Source organism: Myzus persicae, unplaced genomic scaffold, assembly GCF_001856785.1.
Source record: "Myzus persicae strain clone G006 unplaced genomic scaffold, MPER_G0061.0, whole genome shotgun sequence".
Lineage (NCBI taxonomy): Eukaryota > Metazoa > Arthropoda > Insecta > Hemiptera > Aphididae > Myzus > Myzus persicae.
In genome coordinates this window covers 7,422-30,665 of record NW_019100662.1, presented here as the reverse complement: position 1 = coordinate 30,665, position 23,244 = coordinate 7,422, and the positions used below count along the sequence as shown (strand labels likewise).

At 31.9% G+C, this 23,244-nt stretch overlaps 4 protein-coding genes and 1 pseudogene across 4 annotated transcripts; 2 read left to right on the top strand and 3 right to left on the bottom strand.

Moving 5' to 3' along the window:
* Positions 1–3,798: 3,798 nt before the first annotated feature.
* Positions 3,799–8,972, bottom strand: LOC111039720 (annotated as a pseudogene).
* Positions 8,973–15,949: 6,977 nt separating this feature from the next.
* LOC111039711 lies at positions 15,950–18,669 on the bottom strand. The gene is made up of 2 exons (XM_022323308.1): positions 18,271–18,669; positions 15,950–17,046 (listed from the first exon to the last, which is right to left on the bottom strand). Exons 1-2 carry the CDS (start codon positions 18,446–18,448, stop codon positions 15,950–15,952), a joined length of 1,275 nt encoding a protein of 424 aa, XP_022179000.1. The 5' UTR covers positions 18,449–18,669.
* LOC111039739 (protein ANTAGONIST OF LIKE HETEROCHROMATIN PROTEIN 1-like) lies at positions 17,181–18,220 on the top strand. The gene has a single exon (XM_022323350.1). It carries the CDS (start codon positions 17,366–17,368, stop codon positions 18,140–18,142), a length of 777 nt encoding a protein of 258 aa, XP_022179042.1. The 5' UTR covers positions 17,181–17,365; the 3' UTR covers positions 18,143–18,220.
* Positions 18,670–18,803: 134 nt separating the features above from the next.
* Positions 18,804–21,575, top strand: LOC111039749. The gene is made up of 2 exons (XM_022323361.1): positions 18,804–19,106; positions 20,794–21,575. Exons 1-2 carry the CDS (start codon positions 18,932–18,934, stop codon positions 21,051–21,053), a joined length of 435 nt encoding a protein of 144 aa, XP_022179053.1. The 5' UTR covers positions 18,804–18,931; the 3' UTR covers positions 21,054–21,575.
* On the bottom strand, positions 19,166–22,309 carry LOC111039732 (protein ANTAGONIST OF LIKE HETEROCHROMATIN PROTEIN 1-like). The gene is made up of 3 exons (XM_022323342.1): positions 22,089–22,309; positions 21,863–22,019; positions 19,166–20,102 (listed from the first exon to the last, which is right to left on the bottom strand). Exons 1-3 carry the CDS (start codon positions 22,159–22,161, stop codon positions 19,220–19,222), a joined length of 1,113 nt encoding a protein of 370 aa, XP_022179034.1. The 5' UTR covers positions 22,162–22,309; the 3' UTR covers positions 19,166–19,219.
* Positions 22,310–23,244: the final 935 nt, after the last annotated feature.

Genomic DNA, 23,244 nt, shown 5'->3' with positions numbered 1-23,244 from the left:
ACTGAAGGAGAATTTTCCACTCTCTATTAGGAGTTGATGGATGATGGAACAAAGTTTTTTGAATATTTTAGGTTATCTGAATATTCGTTCAACTTACTGTTGAGCAAGTTGGAAGTGCATCTGAAAAAGCAAGACACACATTGGAGGAAAGCTATCACACCAAGAGAACGGCTTGCCGTTTGTTTGAGGTAGTTGTATAATCTGATGTATAAGTTGAGACCAGGGACGTCATTTCAGTTTTTTTCCTGGATTACTATGTTTAAGAGCTGACCAATTTTAACATGGCGGTTTTATAAAAAAATAATATATATACATAGTGTGCATCACGAAAAAAAATGACGCACTTGGTTAAGACATAAAATAAGAATTAGATACAAGTTTTACAAATTATATTAAGTAAATCATCTTTATAATAACATATTTAAGTATTTATTTTTTTTATTATACTCTTAAATCATAAAGTTACTAATCATACTTTTGGAATGCACCAAAACTTGAGTCTTGGCTTTGATCACCTGGAGAGCTGGTGAAAGAACTAGTCGCTGAAATAGATGCAAGGTTAGGTGGAGAATAGGCTGCAGTGGTAGGTTGTTCATAGTATGCTCGAGTAGAATACGTTGTGTTTGGAGGTGGCTCCGTAGATTGATCTTGCTCCATAATCATTTTGAACTCGTAATTTTGAACCGTAGCAAATATATCAGACTTGGCGTAATGCCAGTAGAGTGGGGGTAAATTTTTTAAGACTGGAGCTATTCCTGATAGGAAAGCGTCAACTGGATGCTGTGGGGCCAATGGCTGTATATTTTCATTTTTTTTGACGAGGTACTCCATAACAGTAGCAGCAGCAGTTTTCGAGAGAGAAGTGTCTGGTACCGACTGTTTTGTTTTTTTTCGTGGTGTAGGCAATGTAAAACACTCAGCTTGTTTTAAATTGGAGAAAGTACGACTTTGGGATTCTACAATCTCAGGATTAACAACGTCTTTTGTACAGTCTAGGGAGTTTTCTTCATTTTCATATTGTCCTGATTCATCAACGACATCATTACCTGCATTCTCTTGGGTTGGTACTTCGAAATCTATGTTAGCCATGGTATCCCTCTCCTCGAAGAACTTTGTTAAAAAGGTTAACTGCTGCGAATATTTATACTGCTTAATATTTTTCGCTCTTTGACCACTCACAGTTTTATTTTTCTTCAGAGATTTTCTAAAATTTTCTCTAATATTACCCCACCTTGTTTTACAAGAAGGTCCTGTAACACAGACAAAAAACATGTGTTAAATAATTGCAACCACAAAAAAGTAAATAGGTCTTGCGGTAATTCAAAAACTATTAAAATAATTGATATTATATTAATTTGCTACGTTAAATGTAATGTTTACAACAAAAATTATAAATTTTTTCTATTTATTGTTTTTATTTGATTAAAATATGGAAAATGTATTACTTAATACATTTTTCATGCGATATTATTTATTTCCTAAAAATTAAGAATAATTACACATTAGTCAGGTTGACAATCAATAGAAAGAATCGGAGACTTTTATTTAAAAAAACAAAACTTGTATTAGATTCTGAGCGGAGCGATGAATGTATTGATTTTACAATGATGTGTGTGTTTTTTTTTGTTTGTCTGTGTACACGAGAAGTAGTCGAAATAATGCTTAGATTTTCAACTTCAGTAACTGGTAACTGGTTGGAAAGTGAATCTAGCTGGTTCATTGGAGAGGTCATTTTTTGAAATTCCTTGTAGTTTTCAAAAAAACTGGCAAAAACCAGTATAAACCTATTTTTAGTTTATTGTTATTCAAAAACGAATTACTGTAGAAGCTTGAAATTTTCACCATATGTTTATTTTATTGATTCCTTTACTTACTTGATACAATTTTAAATATATTTCAACAGTTTTTGAGTAATTTATAGACATTTGAAATCGTTTTTTTTAGGTTTTTATTCTATGAATGTCAATAAAACTTAATTTGTTGGGTAAAAATGCTTGAACATTTAATACAAGGATCCAAACATATTGTTACAATTATATATAAAAAATAATAAAAATCTATAGTCACAATTTTTTTTTATAAGCATTTAAAGTTCAATTTTCGACAACATTCATCAAAATCTCGAAAATTATCAACCATTGTAATTAAAAAATTATAAAATGCTTAGTTTTTATAACTAAGGTTTGAAAATTTAAAACAAAGATTCTAATGAATAGTTCATACTATAACCTAAAAATCTAAGATATATATAAACACAATTATTTTTTACAGACATTTTGAACTCAAATCTGGACGAAATTACATATTAAAATCAATATTAATATAATTTAAATTATCCTAGACTGGCATACCGCCTCCGCTCAGAATCGTTTTTCGTATATAATGATATTATATCGTTGAATTCAAATTTAATACCATCCAATAAACAGTGACTTACTTGTAACCTACTGTACAGCGGAGCGACATCCACTTGACCCCCTTTTTTTACTGAATTGTATGATTAAACTGTAGGCGTAGGCAAAGCTAGGTATACAAACAAATATACTATACTTTAATGTATTTATAAACTTTTATTTTGTATCGGCTCATCTGAATTAAATTATTTTATATGTTATGTTATATATTAACTCGATATTAACTGAGGGGTGACAATCCAAAACGTGTTATTGTCTTTTTTTCGAAATTGAGTGATATATGATGTGACATATTATGATATGTGTCATTTTGTGAAAAATAGCAGTTAGACCAAAACGTACTATTTACAACGAATAAATACATTTTATTATTTTAATTTAATTTCTTTCAGGTATTTGGCTACTGGTGATTCGCTTAAGACAATTTCATTTAGCTATCGCATGGGGCATAGTACTGTTTACCAGATCGTAAGAGAAACCTGTAAGATAATTTCTGAAAATCTTATGAACGAATTGATGCCTACTCCGACAGAAGAAATGTGGAAGAACATCGCTAATGATTTTTTTCGTATGTGGAATTTTCCCAACTGTATAGGAGCTATGGATGGGAAACACGTTACTATCCAGGCCGCTCCGAATACCGGATCGATGTTCTTTAATTACAAAAAGACGTTCTCTATTGTTTTGTTGGCTCTTGTAGACGCTCACTGTAACTTTATTGCTGTCCACGTAGGAGCATATGGCAAGAGTAGTGATGGGGGAGTTTTTGTTAATTCAAGTTTAGGCAAAGCACTTCAACGTGGTTCATTGAATGTTCCAGAAAATTCTACCATACACAGAACGAAAAATCACGTTCAAATTAAAAATAATACCAATTGAATCAACAAATTCATTGTTAACATAGGGCCAACAGGCATCATTGTTAATTTCAAAACTAAAACTTTGTTAATCGGTAGATCAACATACTGCATTGTTGTTTCACTAAATTTCCGGTTTAATGAAACAAAGTAGTTTATTACATTTTTAATCACCACTGTTGTTAAAATTTGTTGTTTTAACAATTAAACCATATTATATTAACAATTAATTTACAATTAATTTAACAAAATTAATGTTTAATTTTTAACATACTGCATTGTTGTTTCACTAAACTGGCGGTTTAATGAAACAAAGTAGTTTTTTACATTTTTAAACAGCAATGTTGTTAAAATTTGTTGTTTTAACAATTAAATTATGTTATATTAACAATTAATTTAACCAAATCAATGTTTAATTTAAAAAAAAAAGTTTTTTTTATTAATAAACAAATTTATTAAATGTATAATACAATTTTCATTTAAATTAACAAATAATTTGTTTAAAACTTAAAAATTTTAAACTAGGTTAATTGTTCACAGTCGTAACTTAAGTAGCAGTTATATAGTATATAATACATTTTAACACATAGTAAGATATACAAATATATAATAATATAGGTAGTATAGGTAGAAGAAAAAACATGACAAAATTTATTTTTATTTTAGTTCTGAAATAATTTGATAAACTAATGGACATGGTTTATCAAACTTTAATTTTACATCATAAAAATAATGTTGAATAAATAACCAAACGTTTTGAGATTCCAATGGATATTCAATGTTGAATACATGGAATATTTTAAAACAGACATCTAAAGCTTTAATAACAGAAAAAAACTTGTACTTTACGTCATCAAAATATACTAAGATTTGGGTAGGATTCAGTATTGTGCCAACAATCAGTAAACATGGCTGTATGGGGTTGTTGTTGCTTTTTCTCAACTTCAGCATTTCTTCCATTCCTATTGCTGTGTTAGATACCATGATGAAGCTATTTTGGGAATCCTTTATTGAAAATTTTATTAAACATTTTTTACCATCTGAGTCAATTGAAGATTTTTTGGACGTTGGTAAAAATAATGCATGCATCAAATATATAATTACACAATGTTTAGAACCTAAATCAAAGTGATAATGTGATTAATATAAAAAAGTCATCATTAAAAAGTACTTAGTAGTTAGTACATACTTTCTGATGCATTAATGTCATTTTTCAGTTCTTCGAGTAATTTTTTACTGTTCACATCTTTTATTCGCTCATTATAAATTTGGAATAATTTGTTTTATGATGCATCAAATGTAGTGAGTAAGTCTGATACATTTTTCCCATACAAACGTTTGAAATCAATATCGATCTAAAAAAATAAATAACAATAATAATTAAAACTTGACAGTACTTTTATTTCACATTGATAATATAATACTTCAAAAGAGATAATATTATTAAAAATTTAAAAATATTAAAGTACAATATTACAATATTATAAACAAAGGTGGGCAAGTTAATGAAAATAATTAACTCAATTTAAGTTAAGAGGATACAAGATCAATAAGTTAAAAGTTAACTATTAACAAATTATAAATATTTATAAATATTGTGTGCTTAAACTGCCTTTGCTAAGTCATTCAAAATCAACCTCTATATATTAATATTATTGAATTTAATTATGTAAATAATAGGTGCAATGATCCTGATACAAAATAAATAGAGAAATATAAAATTACATATTAATAAAATTATAGAATTTTGTTTTAAATTCAATTAAAATAAGAGATTGAAATTGAATAATAATGTGTTAATATTATAGTGTTTAGTACTTTATATAGGGTACGATTAAAAGTAGAAAAAAAGGATTGTCATTAGAAGTACCTAGTTAATTTTTCCAACATAAATATCTAAGTTAATCTTTAAAAAAATGGTTATACTTACAAGTTTATATCCAAGTGGTTTTGTATATTGAGGCCAAGTTTTTTTGAATATCCACAGCAGAAAATTGTGTAGCTTTCAGGTGTTGTAATCTGTATCCTGTAGTTTTTTTCCAAATAACCTCCATATCGGGCCATGATAAGTCTTCGTGTTTTAAACTGCTCAGAAGAGTTGCTACCTCAGCATCATTCTCGGCTGCTGTTAATTATATAAATGTTTGAAAATGTATTGATGTATAAAAAATTAGTAGCTAATAATATAATAAATATAACATAATAAATCATTATCAGTTAACCAAACATTCAAGAAATGTTCAGTTCTACAAAATTTAAATGGATCTGAAATTGCTGAAGTAACTGTAGAGAACTTGGATAAGGTTAAAGGGTCTTTAATTTCGTTTTTAATAATATTTTCTAATAAAGAAATTATGGGTTTTATAATTTTAACTTCTATATCATTTTGAACATTAAGAACATCACTTCTACAAAAGTTATTATTATTATGTAAATTAAGAGAAAATTGAACAGCTAATGAATGAAATATTTGAATACTTTTATTAAGATCAAATGTATTTTGATTAGGTATTAGAGGTACATCATCTGGAATATCATCAGTCGATACATTATTCTCTATATTTATGCCATGCATAATAACGTCATTATCAACTAAAGACGAATTATTATTAAGATATTGTTCTGTTTCATTATTTGTTGAGTGTTGTATGTGTTTTTTTAAGACATGTTTTTTGAAACTACTTAATGTTTGGAATGATTGAGAACAATTGTTTTCTTTACATGTATAAGTACTGTAAGGTCCAAGTAAATGCATGACTTTATAATGAGTAACCAGTGAGGCCAATGTAGGTGTATGTACTTCACAAATATAACAAAACATTTTTATTTTAAATGTAAAAACTGATTGAAACTTGGTAAATTTGAAAATTGAATTTACTTAATACTTTACCTATAAAAACTACAGATTAATTAGTTGTATAATTGTATACCAATGAAAAAATATACACACATAAATCTAAACCTATAAGTACCAATTTAATAAGGTGAGAACCTACTAACAAAACATTTAAGTTTAAATATATAAAAGAGATAAGAGGTATAAAATTGTCAATACAAAATTACAAGACAAAAAGGTACCTAATGGGATAATAGTTCCCAAAATGTATACTGAAATGTAAAGCTAAATACAATATTATAACAGGGTTAGTAGTGTTAGTACTTACAATAAATTTAAATTTATAATACTTTCAACAGAGTAGAAACACAGACTAGAATAAGGAGTCGTAGATACAATACAAGACAAGAGGTTAGAGGACAAATGACCAAAGGTCTTAAATTAGTTTCCAAATTGATTTACATTTTGGAAAAATTATAGTTAATTATCATTCTAAATATTTACTATAGAGTATAGGTAGTAGGTACTTACGTGAAATTTTAACTTCTATTCAGTATAGATAGGTATTATAGTGCATACAATATTGTCGATATTATAAATGAAGACGTCACGACGAAAGTGAAAAAAGAAATGAATGCATATTATAAATTCATAACACAACGCGCACAATGCACACACCAATACACTATTCGTTTAATCAAAAAAATAATTTGTTAATTTTACAAAAATTGAAAAACTTCCCTGTTAATTTAAAGTTTAAACTAGTTAATAATATTTGTTTCTATTTTTACATATATTATTACGGGAAATACCGAATTACCGAACGTCATGACTTGTATTCACGATAACTGATAAGATACGGTCCACGAACACGTGCGGGTGATCGCTGCGCGGCTTGTGGCGAATAATTAAATGATTAATTCAGCTGGAATATTGACCACTAGTGCTTGCGACATGATGTGTGCCGATATAGAAGCAACTTATTTACGAGCTTACTATTTTTTTTAAGTATTACATTCAAGTGCTAGTGGTCAATTTTTCAGCTAATTTTAATGGTAGTGATTTCAATAGACACTTTATTATGGTTCGTTGGGCAACCATACTATCTTAAATCGTGCTTGTATTATATTATCACAGATTAACAAAATCTTTGTTAGTTGACTAAAACTATTTGAATAAAATGAACAAATAAATGTTCAGATCAATAATATTCTTGTTATTTGAGTACATAATTGATGATTGGATTGAACATATAAAATTGTTAGCTTAACAAATTGTTTGTTAGTGAACTAAAACTATTTTAATAAAATTAACAAATAAATGTTCAAATCAATAATATTATTGTTATTTGGGTACATATTTCATGATTAAAAGTTGAACAGAAGACCTTGTTAATTTTACCAATGGTTTTCCGTTCTGTGTACCTAACACAGAGATTCAAGTGCCATATGTTATTGTTGCTGACGAGGCATTTCCTCTGAAGAACTATTTAATGAGACCTTATCCAGGAGATCATTTGGATGATCGAAAACGTAACTTCAATTACCGTTTGAGCCGTGCCAGGAGGACATCAGAAAACACATTCGGTATTTTGACACAAAAGTTTAGACTTTACAATAGGCGGATTTAGAAGTGTCCAAAAAACGTAGATTTCATAATTTTGGCTTCTTGCTTACTACATAATTTTATAAAAAAATATGATTCGTGTACGTATAACTACGTAAATCAGCAAGTGGATTTCACAAGTAAGGGACATACACCACAAAATTTACATTTGCAAGGAGGAAACGCAACTACAGATGCATTTCGTACAAGGGAAATATTCACTGAATACTTTAATTCCGAAGCTGGTTCTCTTCCTTGGATATGAAATACTTATAATATTTTATATAAGATAATGTTAGTATGAAAAAATATGTAAAAAGGTATTACTGGGATTATTAAAATTAATAATAAATAAATAAAATAATTAGAAATAATTATTAATGTATTCTTACTAGTAGTTTCCATTTCCTCTGCTATTTTAGCCCATATGATTTTTTTGAAGCCTGTGTTCATATACTTGGGATGTGACAAATCATATAATACGGAATATCTTCGCACCAACTCGATCAGTTTTTCGTCATTCATTTTTGTATTGTGATGAAAATGATGACCGTGAAATATGAAAAATATCGGACGTAAGTAATCGGACGCGCACGGTGCGATGACGGCGACAACACTGTTAGCGTCGGTACGGTCACGCGCCGGACGTGTGTGAACGTCATGCTTATCTTTTTTTTTTTTTTTTTATTGAAAAATATTCATAATAGTGTACAGAACTAGAATACAAATATATATATGTAGTAGAATTAATTTACCCCTTTAAGCGATGCTTGTGATGGGGTAAATGAGTTATTTGACAAAATTTTATGATACTTTACAAAATACAAAGACTAAATTTCTAAAACTTAAAATTAAAGCTCACTAAACAGCCAGTATATAATAGATTTCTTATTTATTATAACGTTAGATTTTTTTATTTACATTATTAAATATACTTTGTTTAAGATACAAAGGCATTGCATTGAAGTTTGTAGGACCTAAATAATCCAAGAAATGTTTACCAATATTTTTTTTTGTATACTTAACTTGTAGATCATATGCTCTACATTCACGTTTATTTAAATTTTTATGATCGATATTTCTAGAAGCACTTAAAATGGAAAATTGTGCATATAGAGACCTGACTGGCAATACCTTCAACTCTTTGTAGTTAGAAACTGTAGAGCCTTTTAAATCATACTTATTTAAACAGATTCTTACCGCTTGGTTTTGTTGGGTTTTTAATGGCCTTATTGCATTGTCAGCACAACCTCCCCACATTAATAATCCATATTGTAAAATTGATTTATATAAAGCATTGTATATGATACACATAATATTTTTGCATAATATTTTATTTAGAGTGTATAATTTAAAAATAATAGATCTTAAACGCATAGTTAAGTCCGTTTTATGTATATTCCATCGTAAGAAACAGTCAATGATTAAACCTAAATATTTTACTCTGGTTACGCGAATTATTTTTTGACAGTTACAGGAAGTTAAGAAGACATTTTGCGTGTCACAGGAGTGTATAATAATTTTATCTATTGGTATATAGTTATTTGTTATAGAAAATGCAATAAAAACACTTTTGCCTATATTTAAAGTGAGTTTTTTTTCAGACAACTTAATAAACTTAATAAACCTTGTTATTATCCCATGTATTGCTTGAAAATAGTAAGCATGTATCGTCTGCATAAGAAACAAGTTGACCGTCTAATTCTAAATTACAAATATCGTTAATATATATTAAGAACAATATGGGACCTAGAACACTGCCTTGAGGGACACCAAAAGATATTGTGTTTTCTTTACTAAGTATACCATTTATAGATACTTTTTGTTTTCTATTGTTTAGATAGCTTTTGAACCAAGCTAAACTTTCATTTTGTATACCTATTTCCTGGAAGGATATCAGTAAGTATTTTGTGTTCAACTGTATCAAAGGCTTTTGCCAAATCTAAAAAAACCGCTAATACCTTTTTATTATTGTCGAGTTCATTATATAGAAATTTGGTTGTCTCATAAAGCGCCCCAGTTGTACTTTTTCCTGGTTGAAAACCGAATTGATTTTTTGATATCAAATTGTTTTTTTCTAGGTATATAATTAGCCTACTTTTAACTATTTTTTCTAATATTTTAGAAAAATTGCAAAGTAATGATATTGGTCTGTAATTTGATAAATTATCTTTAATTCCTGATTTATATAAAGGTTTAACTATAGCTAATTTGAAAATATCTGGGAAAATTCCTTGTTTTAAGCATTCATTAAATAAAATCGTAAGAGGATTAACAATAAATTTAGATATTCTTTTTAACGTCTTAACTGATATTTTATCAAAACCTGCCGAGGAGTCATCCTTTAAACTATTTATGATTTTTAAAACCTCTGCAGAATCTATATTTTTTAAAAATATTTCATTAAAAGTTGAACTACAATACATATTATTATCGTTGGTAGAAATCTTTTTGAAATTTTTTGTGTATTTGTCTCCTATACCTGTAAAAAATGTGTTTAATATATTGGCTGCTCTGAAAGGTTCTTTTTGTGGATTTATATGTTGACCATTTGTAAATAGAGTATTTTTAAAAATTTCATTTGAATTGGTTATATTTTTCCCAGTTAATTTATTAATAAGTTTCCATGTCAATTTAGGGTCATTTATTGTTTAAGAAAATTGTTTTTTATAAAGACAGATTTTCGCTGCTCTTACGAGTGAAGTTAATTTATTTTTGTATTTATTGTAATAATTTTTTAGTTTAGTGTTATCTTTCCTTTAAGAATATTATTAACCTCGCCGGGGGAATCCCGGAACGAACGCGGCACTGTCACGTCACTGCTGTGTGTGAATGGACCTTTAATGGTCATACTGTAGCATTGTGTTCATCGTTGATATTAAAGAGACGTTCGTAATTATTAACCGTCTGACACACATAAATAATCGTACGCCTCAAGCATATTATTTTATATTATTATTATATGTACATAATTATGTAGGTATGTACAGTACATACAGACACAATCGAACGTCGTTTGTAATAGATCAAACCACAGAACTGCTTTTACATTATTTGACTCACCTAAAAACCGCAATATACCAAGTACCTACTACATTGTATGTTATATATCGATCCCATCAAACGATCAAACTTGCCTATAATATAAGTAATAGTAATAGTCATATAATTTACAATTTAACTACCAGAATTCAATCGGTTCAAACATAATTTTAATATATATACATGTACCTACTAGGTATCTATTAAGGTAACGCGAATAAGTCTTGGACGGGGAGGTCCATGATAAAGGCGGTAAAACTCGAATTTTGAAAAATATCGGAGCAAATTCGTTAAATATGATAAGACGGAACCGATAGCGAAAAGACAAAAAAAAAAAGTTCGAATTATCACGGCCACCTAATCTACCTAACCTTATCGATACCGCCGAGGGACGGGATCGAACCCACGACCCCGAATCGTTTGTCCTATGCCGACACCTACCTAACCACCTATCGAGATGACAACCGGTATCAAATCTACGACTCTTAAGCCACGTCGCCGTCCACTCGAAACGGCGTCCGCGTCGTCCGATACTTATAATCAAATGTAAGATATAATAATAACACAAAACAATTTTACTAAAAAAAAAACATGTGCATAAAAATGAGATATGGTGTATCATAACACAAAAGTAAAAGTATAAGTTCAAACAAAATAATAAGAAATAAAAAAGTTCGTGAAGAAAATTGAAAAAAAAAAAGGAAAAATTTCAGGTGTATAATCAACAGGTAAGGCCTTGTTAAGCGCGGGCACCAGTTATAGCTGACGCCGGTCTCGAACCCTAGTCTATCAACTACCTACGTTTGGGGAACCTACGCCTAACCGACCGACCTACAGAATGCGATGGAAAGCATTGCTAAATCTACAGGACTGAAGCTATTTATCCATTATGAAGAATACTGCATTACATATTCAATAACATATTAAATTGTATGAATTGTGTGTAATCATACATTAAATTGCATATACAACGTTTTCGTTATGTGCATACCATTTTTCCTACCAATATTTTTATAAATATTGTACCCTATTAGGTATTTATACACTATTTAAATGTAATTTATTCAAAAAAAAAATGAATACTGATGTCGCGATCTGAAGATTGATATTAAATGTAATTGATAAAGTTAACTATAGTTATGTCAATAGCATACTTATAAAATTTCTGATGTGTATCGTTTAAAAATAATATAATTTTTTAATAACTTACACATTCGTATATACATTTAGTACATCTTTATATCGTATTGTTTTGTTCTGTGTATGCAAATAAAATGTAAATAAAATATATTTTATTTATTTATTTAATGTGTATACATTTAATAATGCAATATGCTCATATTCTGTACAATTTAATATAGGTGCCTATTTATATTATTATTATAGCATCAACGCTAAGCCATTTACAATTGAACATTACTCATTAAATGCCTAGTACTACTTGCAAAATAAATTACAGTATTTTATCCTAGCATAATGGTTACCTATTTTAATATACCACGTATATTGAATACTATGCAAGTTAAGTAAATATATGAAAATAAATTATAAATTGCCGTTTACATGTAAATAAATGGCTGTTCAAATCAATGAAATCTCACAAATTTAATTTAATTCTCATAAACGTTAGACAATTTGTGTACCTAACACTTGTAATATTAATTTATTTAACTACCATTAATAAACTCTTAACAAATAAAATATCCACAACTTATCATAATATAATATACGCTATACAATTGTGTACTTATATTGCATTGAATAATTACACTATTTGTGTGCTTAATTAAATATTCAATAATAACAAATACATATTATGCCACTCGTGGTGTGACTAAATAGCTATTTGTTTACCCCTAGTCATTCTTAACAAAGTATTGCAATACACTATACTATTCAAACGTCTTTGATCCAGTAATGTCCAGCTTAAATTTAGGTATATTATGGATAAAGGTTATTGTATTATGAATACCAAGGACAAAACAATGAATATAGTATTATGGTTTGATTTTTATTAAAAAAAAAAAAAAACAGTGAACATAGGTAGTAAATCCATGTTGTGCGTGGAAACAAACGTCATCGCTTACGACCGATCACCTGAAACACGTTATACAGAACCGTTATAGTATAAACTACGATCATATCAAATAAATTACCTACCATACATTCTACATTTTGAAATAATCAAAATTTGAATGGTATACGTTGACTTCTTCACAAATATCGCATTGGATATGTACATATACATGTAAAGAAGGTTAGGTTTCTTAACGCGATTGCGAAGCGTACGAATCGATTTCGAGTGAAAACTGCACACGTACGTCTTTTAAAAGAAGTTAACTACGCGATTCGGGCACAAACGGTGTACGAAAAGGCGAAACCGTTCGAGAAAAAACGAAAAAAGAGAGAAATACGTGCGATGTAGGGCGAGCGGGCGGCACAGTTTTCGATCGAGATTGCGACCGCCGCGGACTGAATACGAACGAAACCCGAACACGCACGGACTTAAGACTTTTCGGTGAACGCGAATTACATACAGACGGAGCTCAAAAAGGGTCAAAATCGGAAAAAACCCGGTAACGAAGCCAAAATTTTGACGGATTTCGAAAAAATACTAATATTCGATTGAAATCCGCGGTCGTGATAACAGAAACGTGATAGCAGCGGCGGCGGCGATCCGATTGGATTTTTATCGAAAAAAGATATTCTACATATAAATATAAGAAAATCTAATTTTTCGATTGGACGCGCTCAGAAAAGACCTAGGGAGTAAAACCTCAACTGCTTAGCGTTTTATAATATAAGAGAAGACCAGATTCCGGCGTTTGACATTGCGCCTCCGGTGGAAAGACTGTGTGGGCGGTGGTGCATCTTGAGTACCCCCAGACCCCCCGTGTTAGCTGCCCGTGTAAATCGATTCCGGGCGTTGTGGAAGCCCCCTCCGGCGCCTTCGAGTTGCTCGAGTAAAAATCGTTTCACAGGGATTTCAAAAAAAAATTAAAACGTGCCGAAAACTGTGAATTGGAGTGTGGAGTCTTTGGTGCTCGTCTGGTGTAATACCGTGCCCCGCTGTATGCCCGGTACTGCTTAAGAAATATTAGAAATTGCGAATAATTGTAATCGAATGTCTAGCCATCAATCATCGCTCTATGCAAATCTATGAGTTATGGGGCATGTTTGTATGGCGGATTGGATGCATGACCCGTCGCATGCTAGATGTTAGTGAAAAAACGGGAAATGCAAAAACAAACCCCCCGTGTCAGCTGAAAGTGGCTACCGATTGCGGAGACTGAGTAGTTGAAACTACAAAAGTCGCGATTGTAGGTTGGCGAGAAAATGTCAGAGAAGGTGATAAGGATTTGTGATGAGGCGCTTTCGAGGTGTCGTTTCAAAGGCGGGAACGCTTGAAAGTCGAGTTGGAGGCTCTAGAAATTAGCGGTTAAACTGGTTCGATACATGCAGACCATCCAGTCTTGTTTAGGAAACGTGAAACCAAAAGCTTGTGTGTCTAGCAAGTCAGTCACGTCAAGGTGAAAATCGATTAAAATAAAATTTAGACATCTAAGTAAGTCATCCGACTGTATCGCATAGCCGACGATATGGGCCTGCCTGCATTGGTCTCTAGGTGTAACTCGCTCCGTCAGTAATGAAGGCCTCTGCGCTATTCGCTGAAAGTGAATACCGATATCAGGACTTAAAGATTTATTTCAATGTCCAGCAAGTCAGTCACGTCCATTGGAAATCGATTCACGTTTAACTTAGTCATCTTTGTCGGATAACGGACAATGTGGGACGCGGCATGTCAGGTATGCGGACACAGTGGTGGGCAGCTATAAATGAGAATTGTCTAGGCAAAAGCCTATTAAAGTACATAATACATTAGCCCGGGGGGATCAAACTCGCTTCCTGCGATGGTTCTTAAAATTCAAATTCAAAACAACCCAGGATCAACATTGTAAAACCTTCTAGGCTGCCAAAATATGACAAAGAGACAACGCAAATTTGTCCCCCTCACGTCATCAATCCACCAACCCACCCGAATCAATTGATAATAATATATGGTCATACTGTAGCATTGTGTGTATCGTTGATATTGAAGAGATGTTCGTAATTATTAACCGTCTGACGCGCCTAAATGCTTGAACGATATGTGTTATTTATAATGTCTATACGTTCAGTCATACTGACAGTACAGCTGTAACTGAGCTTAACGCACAAAAACAACTCTAAATTCTGGGTCTAATTACATTTATCTTCAAATAAACAGTTTATTTTTGATTATTAATAATAGGTGTACACATATTACTGTTGTTTGAATTTACTCACAGACAGTACATAATAAATATACTTTACAATATTATAGATATGAGAATTGTTGAACACAAATATTATACTGGATTTTATTTTAATGAGCAACGTTCAACTGTTTTTATATAGTTCAATGTATGCTCTGTTATGTGGTACATTAATACTCATAATAATATAGATGACTACTTCACAATTCATTATCATGTCCATATTAGTATAATTTTTAACAAGATATATCAGAAATTGCAGTGTATTCGCATAATGTATGCTACTGACATGTTGATGATTACAGTTATTAGTATAACATATATTATAGTTTATAGTTACTTTTAATACATTTCATTCAAACAGTCTAAACATGAACCAAATGAAGTAAAGTATATATCTATTATATATAGACAATTATATTGATAGGGATTGAAGTACACACACACACCAGAATCATATAGAAATGTGATTTACGGTTTAATTACACACAATTCTTATGAATTTAATCGGTTAAGCAATGTCTAATGCAATATTTGTTATTGTGGAAAAACAGCTTAAGTGTGGTAGATTTGACATTTATCGGTATCTCAGATCGTAGGTAGGCAGGTTTAGGCGTAAGGTCAAAATTCCCGGGGCATAGGTTTCGACACGGCGGCAGTGATAAATTGCGGCGGCCAGGGCCGCATTGCGGTTTGGTGGTGCCCCTGGCGAATCACTGCATTTGCGCCCCCTCCCCCTCCTCCAAATTAAAAATATACATTAGTTTATAAAAACATTTGAGATATATAAAACATGTAAAAACACATAGTACCTATATATCAAGTAATAATAACTAATAACATACAACTATATTGTGTTTAATAATTTTTAATTTATTTTTATATAATTTTTACACAATATTACAAAGGTACTTCTCTTGATTTAATTGAAGCAAATTGATCAATGACATCATCAAATGAAATTGTCTTCGCTATATCTTTTTCTATAGATAATATAGTCATTCCGGTGAGACGATTTTGACTTATTGTTGATCTTAGATAATTTTTTATGATTTTCTGCTTGCTGAAACTCCTTTCACAAGAAGCCGTAGTGACAGGAATTGTTAAAAATATCCGTAGTGCTACCTCTAAATTCGGATATAAATATTTTAAAGAGTACTGATGAATATGCTTTAGAATATCTAACTGAGTTGCATTCTCAAATTTTGTCATTAATAATGGAGCCTGATATTTGAAATTCTCAATTTCAGAATACAACTCTGCAGCATTTAAATCTCGATCATACTTCAATGCCAAATCATTAACCCAGAGTTTTATTTTTTCAGACTCCATAGTTGATAATAAGTTACCAGACAAAAAATTAAAATCAGATGCGATTTGTGACATTTTTTCAAACCTCCAACATAAACTGGATAGAATAGAATCTAATGCTTCATAACATTGAGCTCTAAATTTATTTTCTGTGTCTTTTGATTCAACAGAGGTATGTTTGTTGGTAAATTCAGAAGTAATATTTAAGGATTTGGCCATATCTTTTGCCTCATTCAGACATTTTTGAAAATGTAAATAGTCCTGATTATCAAATTGTTGCAAGTGAGGCAAGAGACTTTGTAAAAAAGCCATTTTATTGCAAGGTTGATCCTTTTCTTCAAGTAATTTTATAATTCTTAAATCAATGTCGTTCTGACTTTTATTTTTCCTTCCTTTTTGTGGATTAATTATTTTTTCCCTAGAAATATCTGAAACATTATTTGAAGCTTGCAGTTGTGGCTCTATGTCATCTTTTTCATTTTCTGGGTCGTTTCTCGCGTCCGGTTCCAGGCTATTCGAAGTCGGTCGCTCAACATAAATTTTTCGTAAAAACTGCAATTGATCAAAGTATACATATTTCTTTATTTTTTTTGCTCCTGAGCCACTTCTCTTGGACTCTTTGTCTTTTTTGAAATATTTTGAAAATGAATCGCGAAGATTAGTCCATCTTTTAAGAACTCCTTGACCTGAAAGAAAAAATATTAATCAAATATTCAAATAAAGAATATTGATAATTTTAAAAAATTGTATTATTTCAAAACGTGATGACAGACACAAAAATAAATAAATAAATAAAGCACCCACGTCATTGTAAAATCAATACATCCAGCGCTCTGTTCAGAATCTAAAAATAATTGTATATACTATATGCTATTCATAATTTAAATTTTCTCTAGGTATCTTGCAAGTGGTTGTACATTCACCGATTTACATTTCAGTTATAGAATAGGAATTTCAACGGCAAGTAAAATAGTAGAAGAAGTATGTACAGCAATTTGGTATCTAATGAGAGATGATTTTATTCCAACACCAACGAAAGAAATATGGGAGTTAATTGCTTCTGGATTTGAGAATAGAGCTAATTTTCCGAACTGCATAGGAGCCGTCGATGGCAAACATATCCGTTTAACTTGCCCACTTAACAGTGGGTCAATGTATTTTAATTATAAAGGTTATAATTCTATAGTTCTCATGGCAGTTGCAGATTCCAAATATCGATTTGTGTACACTGACGTTGGGAGTTATGGTAAAGACTGTGATTCTTCAGTGTTTAAGAGGTCTAGTTTGTGGAAGTCAATAGAAAATAATGAACAACAATTGCCAGAAGCAAAACCTTTGCCCGGAATAGACAGTCCAAAACTACCTTACTTCTTCATTGGAGACGAAGCATTTGGTTTACATAAACATTTACTGAGACCTTTTGGTGGAACACATCTGACAGTCGATAAAAGAATTTTTAACTATCGACTATCTAGAGCAAGACGATTTGTTGAATGCTCTTTTGGGATCCTCACAAATAAGTGGCGGATATTTCATCTACCAATTAATGTACAACCAGACTTTGCTGTCAAAATTGTAAATGCTTGCATTGTTTTACATAATTTTGTACTTGAGAGGGATGGATATAACGATTTGGATACAATGTCAATCACAGGTTTGTCAGATATATCTGATGAGAGTAACGTAAGAGGAGGCCTTACACCAAATAACATAAGAAATACATTGTGTAAATATTTTGTTTCTGACGTCGGAAGTCTACCATGGCAAATGTCGAAAATATAAACTTGAAATACCAGTGAATATTATAACAAATTAACTAATTTATATCGGTATTTCAATTTTTTAATAAACTAAGAGTTTATATTTTAAATAATATTTTATTATTGTAGTATTAGTAAAAATATACTTACCAAACAAGTTTTTTTCCTTATCATCAAGAGCATCAAATTCCGGGTTAAGTTCTATTAAAACTTCTCGCCAGGCATTTTTTGTAGCATTTCTATCTTTGTATAGTTCTAAACCTTTGTCCCACAACACTGGTCTCTCTTGCACGAGAGTAATTAAAAATTCAACATCGAATTCCGCCATTATTTTGTCAATATATTGTAAGTTTAAGTTTAATCGTGTCTCGAAGAGATTGATGGGACTGATCGAACTCTGCCGCACGAATAAAATCGTATAATGTGAAAACGTGCATTTGGTCACGTACGCCACTAAGCTTATCGCGCCGTCCGGCTGCCGTATACTGTAGTGGCAGTAGACGGCAGCTGAACGGCACGGCGCCGGAATTTTGCCGTGACCGTATAATATGAAAGCGTATGGCCCATTTCACACAGGACGGTTTTGTCCGTGCGGATTTTAATCGTACGGATTTTATTTGGCAGTAAACAAATAAAATTAGTTGTGGCTTTCACACGGGACGGTGGGCGAATTTTATCCGTGCCGTCGCCGTCTTATCAGTGGCCTACGTGACTAGACACGCGTATTCATACTTCACGGTTTTTAGTCGTCTACCGTCTGTTGTCAAAGGTAGTTTTTGTCTATTTTTTTAGAAATAATTAATAAAAAAACATGGATATCGATACAGACATTTTAATCTCTGCTGTGGAATGCAGACCCATCTTATGGGATAAATCCCAAGAACTGTATAGGGATAGGAATGGAACAAAAAACGCTTGGGAAGAAGTCTGTGTTGCACTAAAATCAAATTTCAACAGCTTACAAGATAGTGAAAAAAACGAATTTGGTGAGTTTGTATATTTATTTATTTTTGAGTAGTATATTTAATTTAATTTAAATTTAAAATACTTATGATATTTATGATATTAAAATATTATAATATTATGACATTTAAAATATTTACACTTTTGACATTTGCCACGGGACTGATCCAACGTTTACAAAATAGTCGCATAATGTTTGTCGTATATTGTTTGCTGATAAATCTCCACGAGATGAATATTCTGGTTGTAAATCCTCCAACCCTGTAATTGTTGTACTATCTTCAAACAATATTCCGTCCCTCTCTCTCACAAAATTATGCAGAACAACACAAGCCTTGACGATATCAACTGCAAAATCTGGTTCCACGTTTATTGGTCGGTGGAAAATTCGCCACTTATTGCTTAAAATTCCAAATGCACATTCAATATATCGCCTCGCTCTACTTAAGCGATAGTTGAATATTTTTTTTTCTATTGAGAGGTTTGATCCTCCAAACGGCCGTAATAAATGTTTGTGTAATGCGAAGGCTTCGTCTCCAACGAAGAAATAAGGCACATTAGGACTATCAGTACCCGGCAGAACTTTCGGTTCTGGAAGCTGGTGCGTTCCCATTGTAATAGATTTCCATATCTCACTTCGCTTAAAAATAGCAGAATCGCAATCTTTCCCATAACTTCCAATATTAACATATACAAACCGGTAATTTGAATCAGCTATTGCCATCAATACCAGTGAATTATATTGCTTGTAGTTATAATACATGGACCCACTGCCAGATGGGCAAATTATCCGAATGTGCTTCCCATCTACTGCTCCTATGCAATGGGGAAAATTAGCATTTCTTTCAAAATCCAATGCGATTGTTTCCCAGTTTTCTTTTGAAGGTGTGGGTAGAAATTCCGATTTCATTACTGACCAAATAGCATTGCATACTTCTTTTACTATCATGCTTGCTGTTGAAATACCAATTCTATATGTATAGTGAAGATCTGTGAAAGTGCATCCACTTGCAAGATATCTAAAAAACGAAAATTATTAAGTTTTATTAACCTGCATTACATGCAAAATTAATAATATAAATACAATATAATATAATATAATATAATTGTGTTGAGTTTTATACAAATTCTAACTTCAAACGCTAATAAAATATATTTACGGGATATCGTTCAACTAATGTTTATATTTATATTAAGGGGCCTGCTCCCGACCTATTTTTTTGCTCAAAAACACCCCCTTAATATCAACTTTTGTAGAACATAAAATTAAATTAAATCGTAACACTTATTTTAGATTCTGAGGGGAACGATGAATGTATTGATTTTACAATTATGTGTGTTTTTTTATTTTTTTTATTTTTTTTTTATTTATTTTTTTATTTTTGTGTCTGTGTACACGATAAGTAGTCGAAATAATGCCTAGGTAATAATACCTAATGGATATTGTGATATGATTAATTTGGAATTTATTATAGGTACCTATTATAGGTAAATTTTTTTTTAATACCATACATAAGTATATAATATGTCTTATACCTAGACTGACATACCGTCTCCACTCAGAATCGTTTTTCTTATACAATGATATTATATCATTGAATTCAAATTTACTACCATCCATTATACAGTGACCCACTTGTAACCTACAGTACAGCAAAGCGACATCCACTTACCCACCTTTTTAATAAATGTTTTCCTATAATTATATAGGTAAAGAAGTAATTAGAAGATGGACTAATGTACGGGATGCCTTTGCTAAGTTTTGCAAAAAAGAAAAAGAAAATAAAAAATCCGGTTCTGGTGCATTCAAACACAAAAAATACGTTTACAATGATCAACTGTTGTTTTTAAAAAAATTATATATAGAACGAGATGTAGTTGAAAACTTCGAAAACGATAACAATGATACCCTGAATAATATTGATATTGATACTGATATTAACGAACAGTCGAAAACTTTGGATGATTAAGTTTCAACTCAAGCCACTCCCACTAGACGTGCTGGTCAAGATTTGGGTTCTCGCTCTAAAAAACGTAAGCCTGATGAAATCGAGATGAAGATGCTGAAAGCTTTAGAAAATGATGTTAATCCAAACAGACATCTATCTTTCTTTCGTGGAGTTTTGCCAGCATTGGACAAATTTGACGAAAACGAGGTTTTGAAGTTCCAAATGGGGGTTTTACGACTCATTTCGCAAATCAACGATGAAAAACAATGAGTTTCTCTACCTTCATTTCCTCTACAACATGCGTCAACTTCTCAACCATACCATTACATTATGCCTGTTAGTTATCAATCTCCACAAACTGCCACCCAGTGTTCCCCAAACTATGGTCAACCCTCCAATTCAAATACTATTACACCGCTAAATCGACCATTTCAAAGTATATCTCCAGCCCAGTCAAGTTCTTCCTGTTATAGTGAAATAGATTTTTCAACCAATTACAGCCAGACTTAATCTATGTTTTACGTTTAAATTTTTAAAGTTTTAAAGTTTTAAAATTTGACCTAAGCAAGAAGCTTAAAACATTATTTTTATTTCTTAATAAAATGGTTTTTACACAGGAAAGTTATTAAGTTATTTTTAAATGAGTTGTATTAGGAAATATTTCATTTTCTTACTAATATGTTTTTTTATTGTAAAAGTTATTAAGTTATTTTTAAATGAGTTGTATTAGGAAATATTTCATTTTCTTACTAATATGTTTTTTTATTGTAAAAGTTATTATTTTATTTTTATTCAATAAACGAGTTGTAACAAAAAACATTTTGACTTACCTCAGTGTCACAGCTAACATTTCCTTAGGTTGAATACAGTCCCTCATTTTAGTATTCTGCCGCTGAATACTACATTTCAGCCGGTTATGGAGTTCGTCAAAGGATGAAATAGACATGCGGAAATAGTTGAAAAATTTATTTTCATCTGCAAGTAAATCTTCAAATAGCGAGTTAAATGTGCCCATGACATTTCTTCGTTCATTAATTGGGTGCACCCAGTACTTTCGAACACGTTGTTTTCTACGTAATCGCAAACGACGGTACAAAAGCCACATGGCAATGATGCGTTTTCGACTCATGTTGAAATCCAACTGAGTTAAAACAGATAAAATATAACTAAACGTAGACGATTCACGGGGGAAAAACCGTCTTGTGTGAAAACAACGTCCGTGCGGAGAAAAATCGTACGAATAAAATCCGCACGGACGAAACCGTCCTGTGTGAAATGGCCCTAAGTCCTGAGGGTCGGTGGACGCGGGAGTTAACGGTCGTGAGTTTAACACGGCCTCTATGCGGGTCAGCACCGTTGTAAATTCTTCGTATGTGAATAAATGAACACCAATAACCCTGGTCAATAACCTTTTCGTTGAGCGAACAGCCGCCTCCCACAAGCCCCCAAAATGAGGGGCACCTGGTGGATTAAAATGCCACTCACAGGTGGCACGAGAGTTTGCTAATGCAACTTTACCATTTGAACTATTAATTAATGCATGTAATTGCCTATTGGCCCCGATAAAATTCGTACCGCAATCTGTGTATACGTCGGTAGGTAATCCCCGTCGAGCGACAAAACGGTCGAACGCGGCCAGGAACGCGTTTGTCGACAAATCAGTGACCACCTCAAGGTGTACAGCCTTTACGGTAAAACAAACGAATACTGATATATAAATTTTTACAATCCGGGACTTCCGGAGACCCAGCTCGCGCATCTGCAACGGGCCGGCGAAATCAATACCGACACGAGCGAACGGTCTACACCTCTGAACGCGCGCAGGCGGCAAGTCGGCCATCAACGGCTGGATTGGTTTTGCATTTAAACGCACACATAGCGTACAACGAGACAACACTCTGTGCAGCACCGACCGTATCGAGATTATCCAATATTGTCGCAAAATGAGAGCCGCCATTACCCGCGGTCCCGAGTGACATGTTAACTTATGCCATCGTTCACCTATTAACCTAGCGAGATGTGCGTTTTTGGCTAACAGTACCGGGTGTTTACATTCGTAATTTAACAAGGAGTGCTTAAGGCGACCACCTACACGTATTACCGCGTCGGTATCAATAAAAGGTGACAATTTAGATAGCGGTTTCGACGATACGTGAGAGTTATGTGACAGCTCACGTCGTAATAATTGGAAGTGGACGCGTTGCGATTCTAG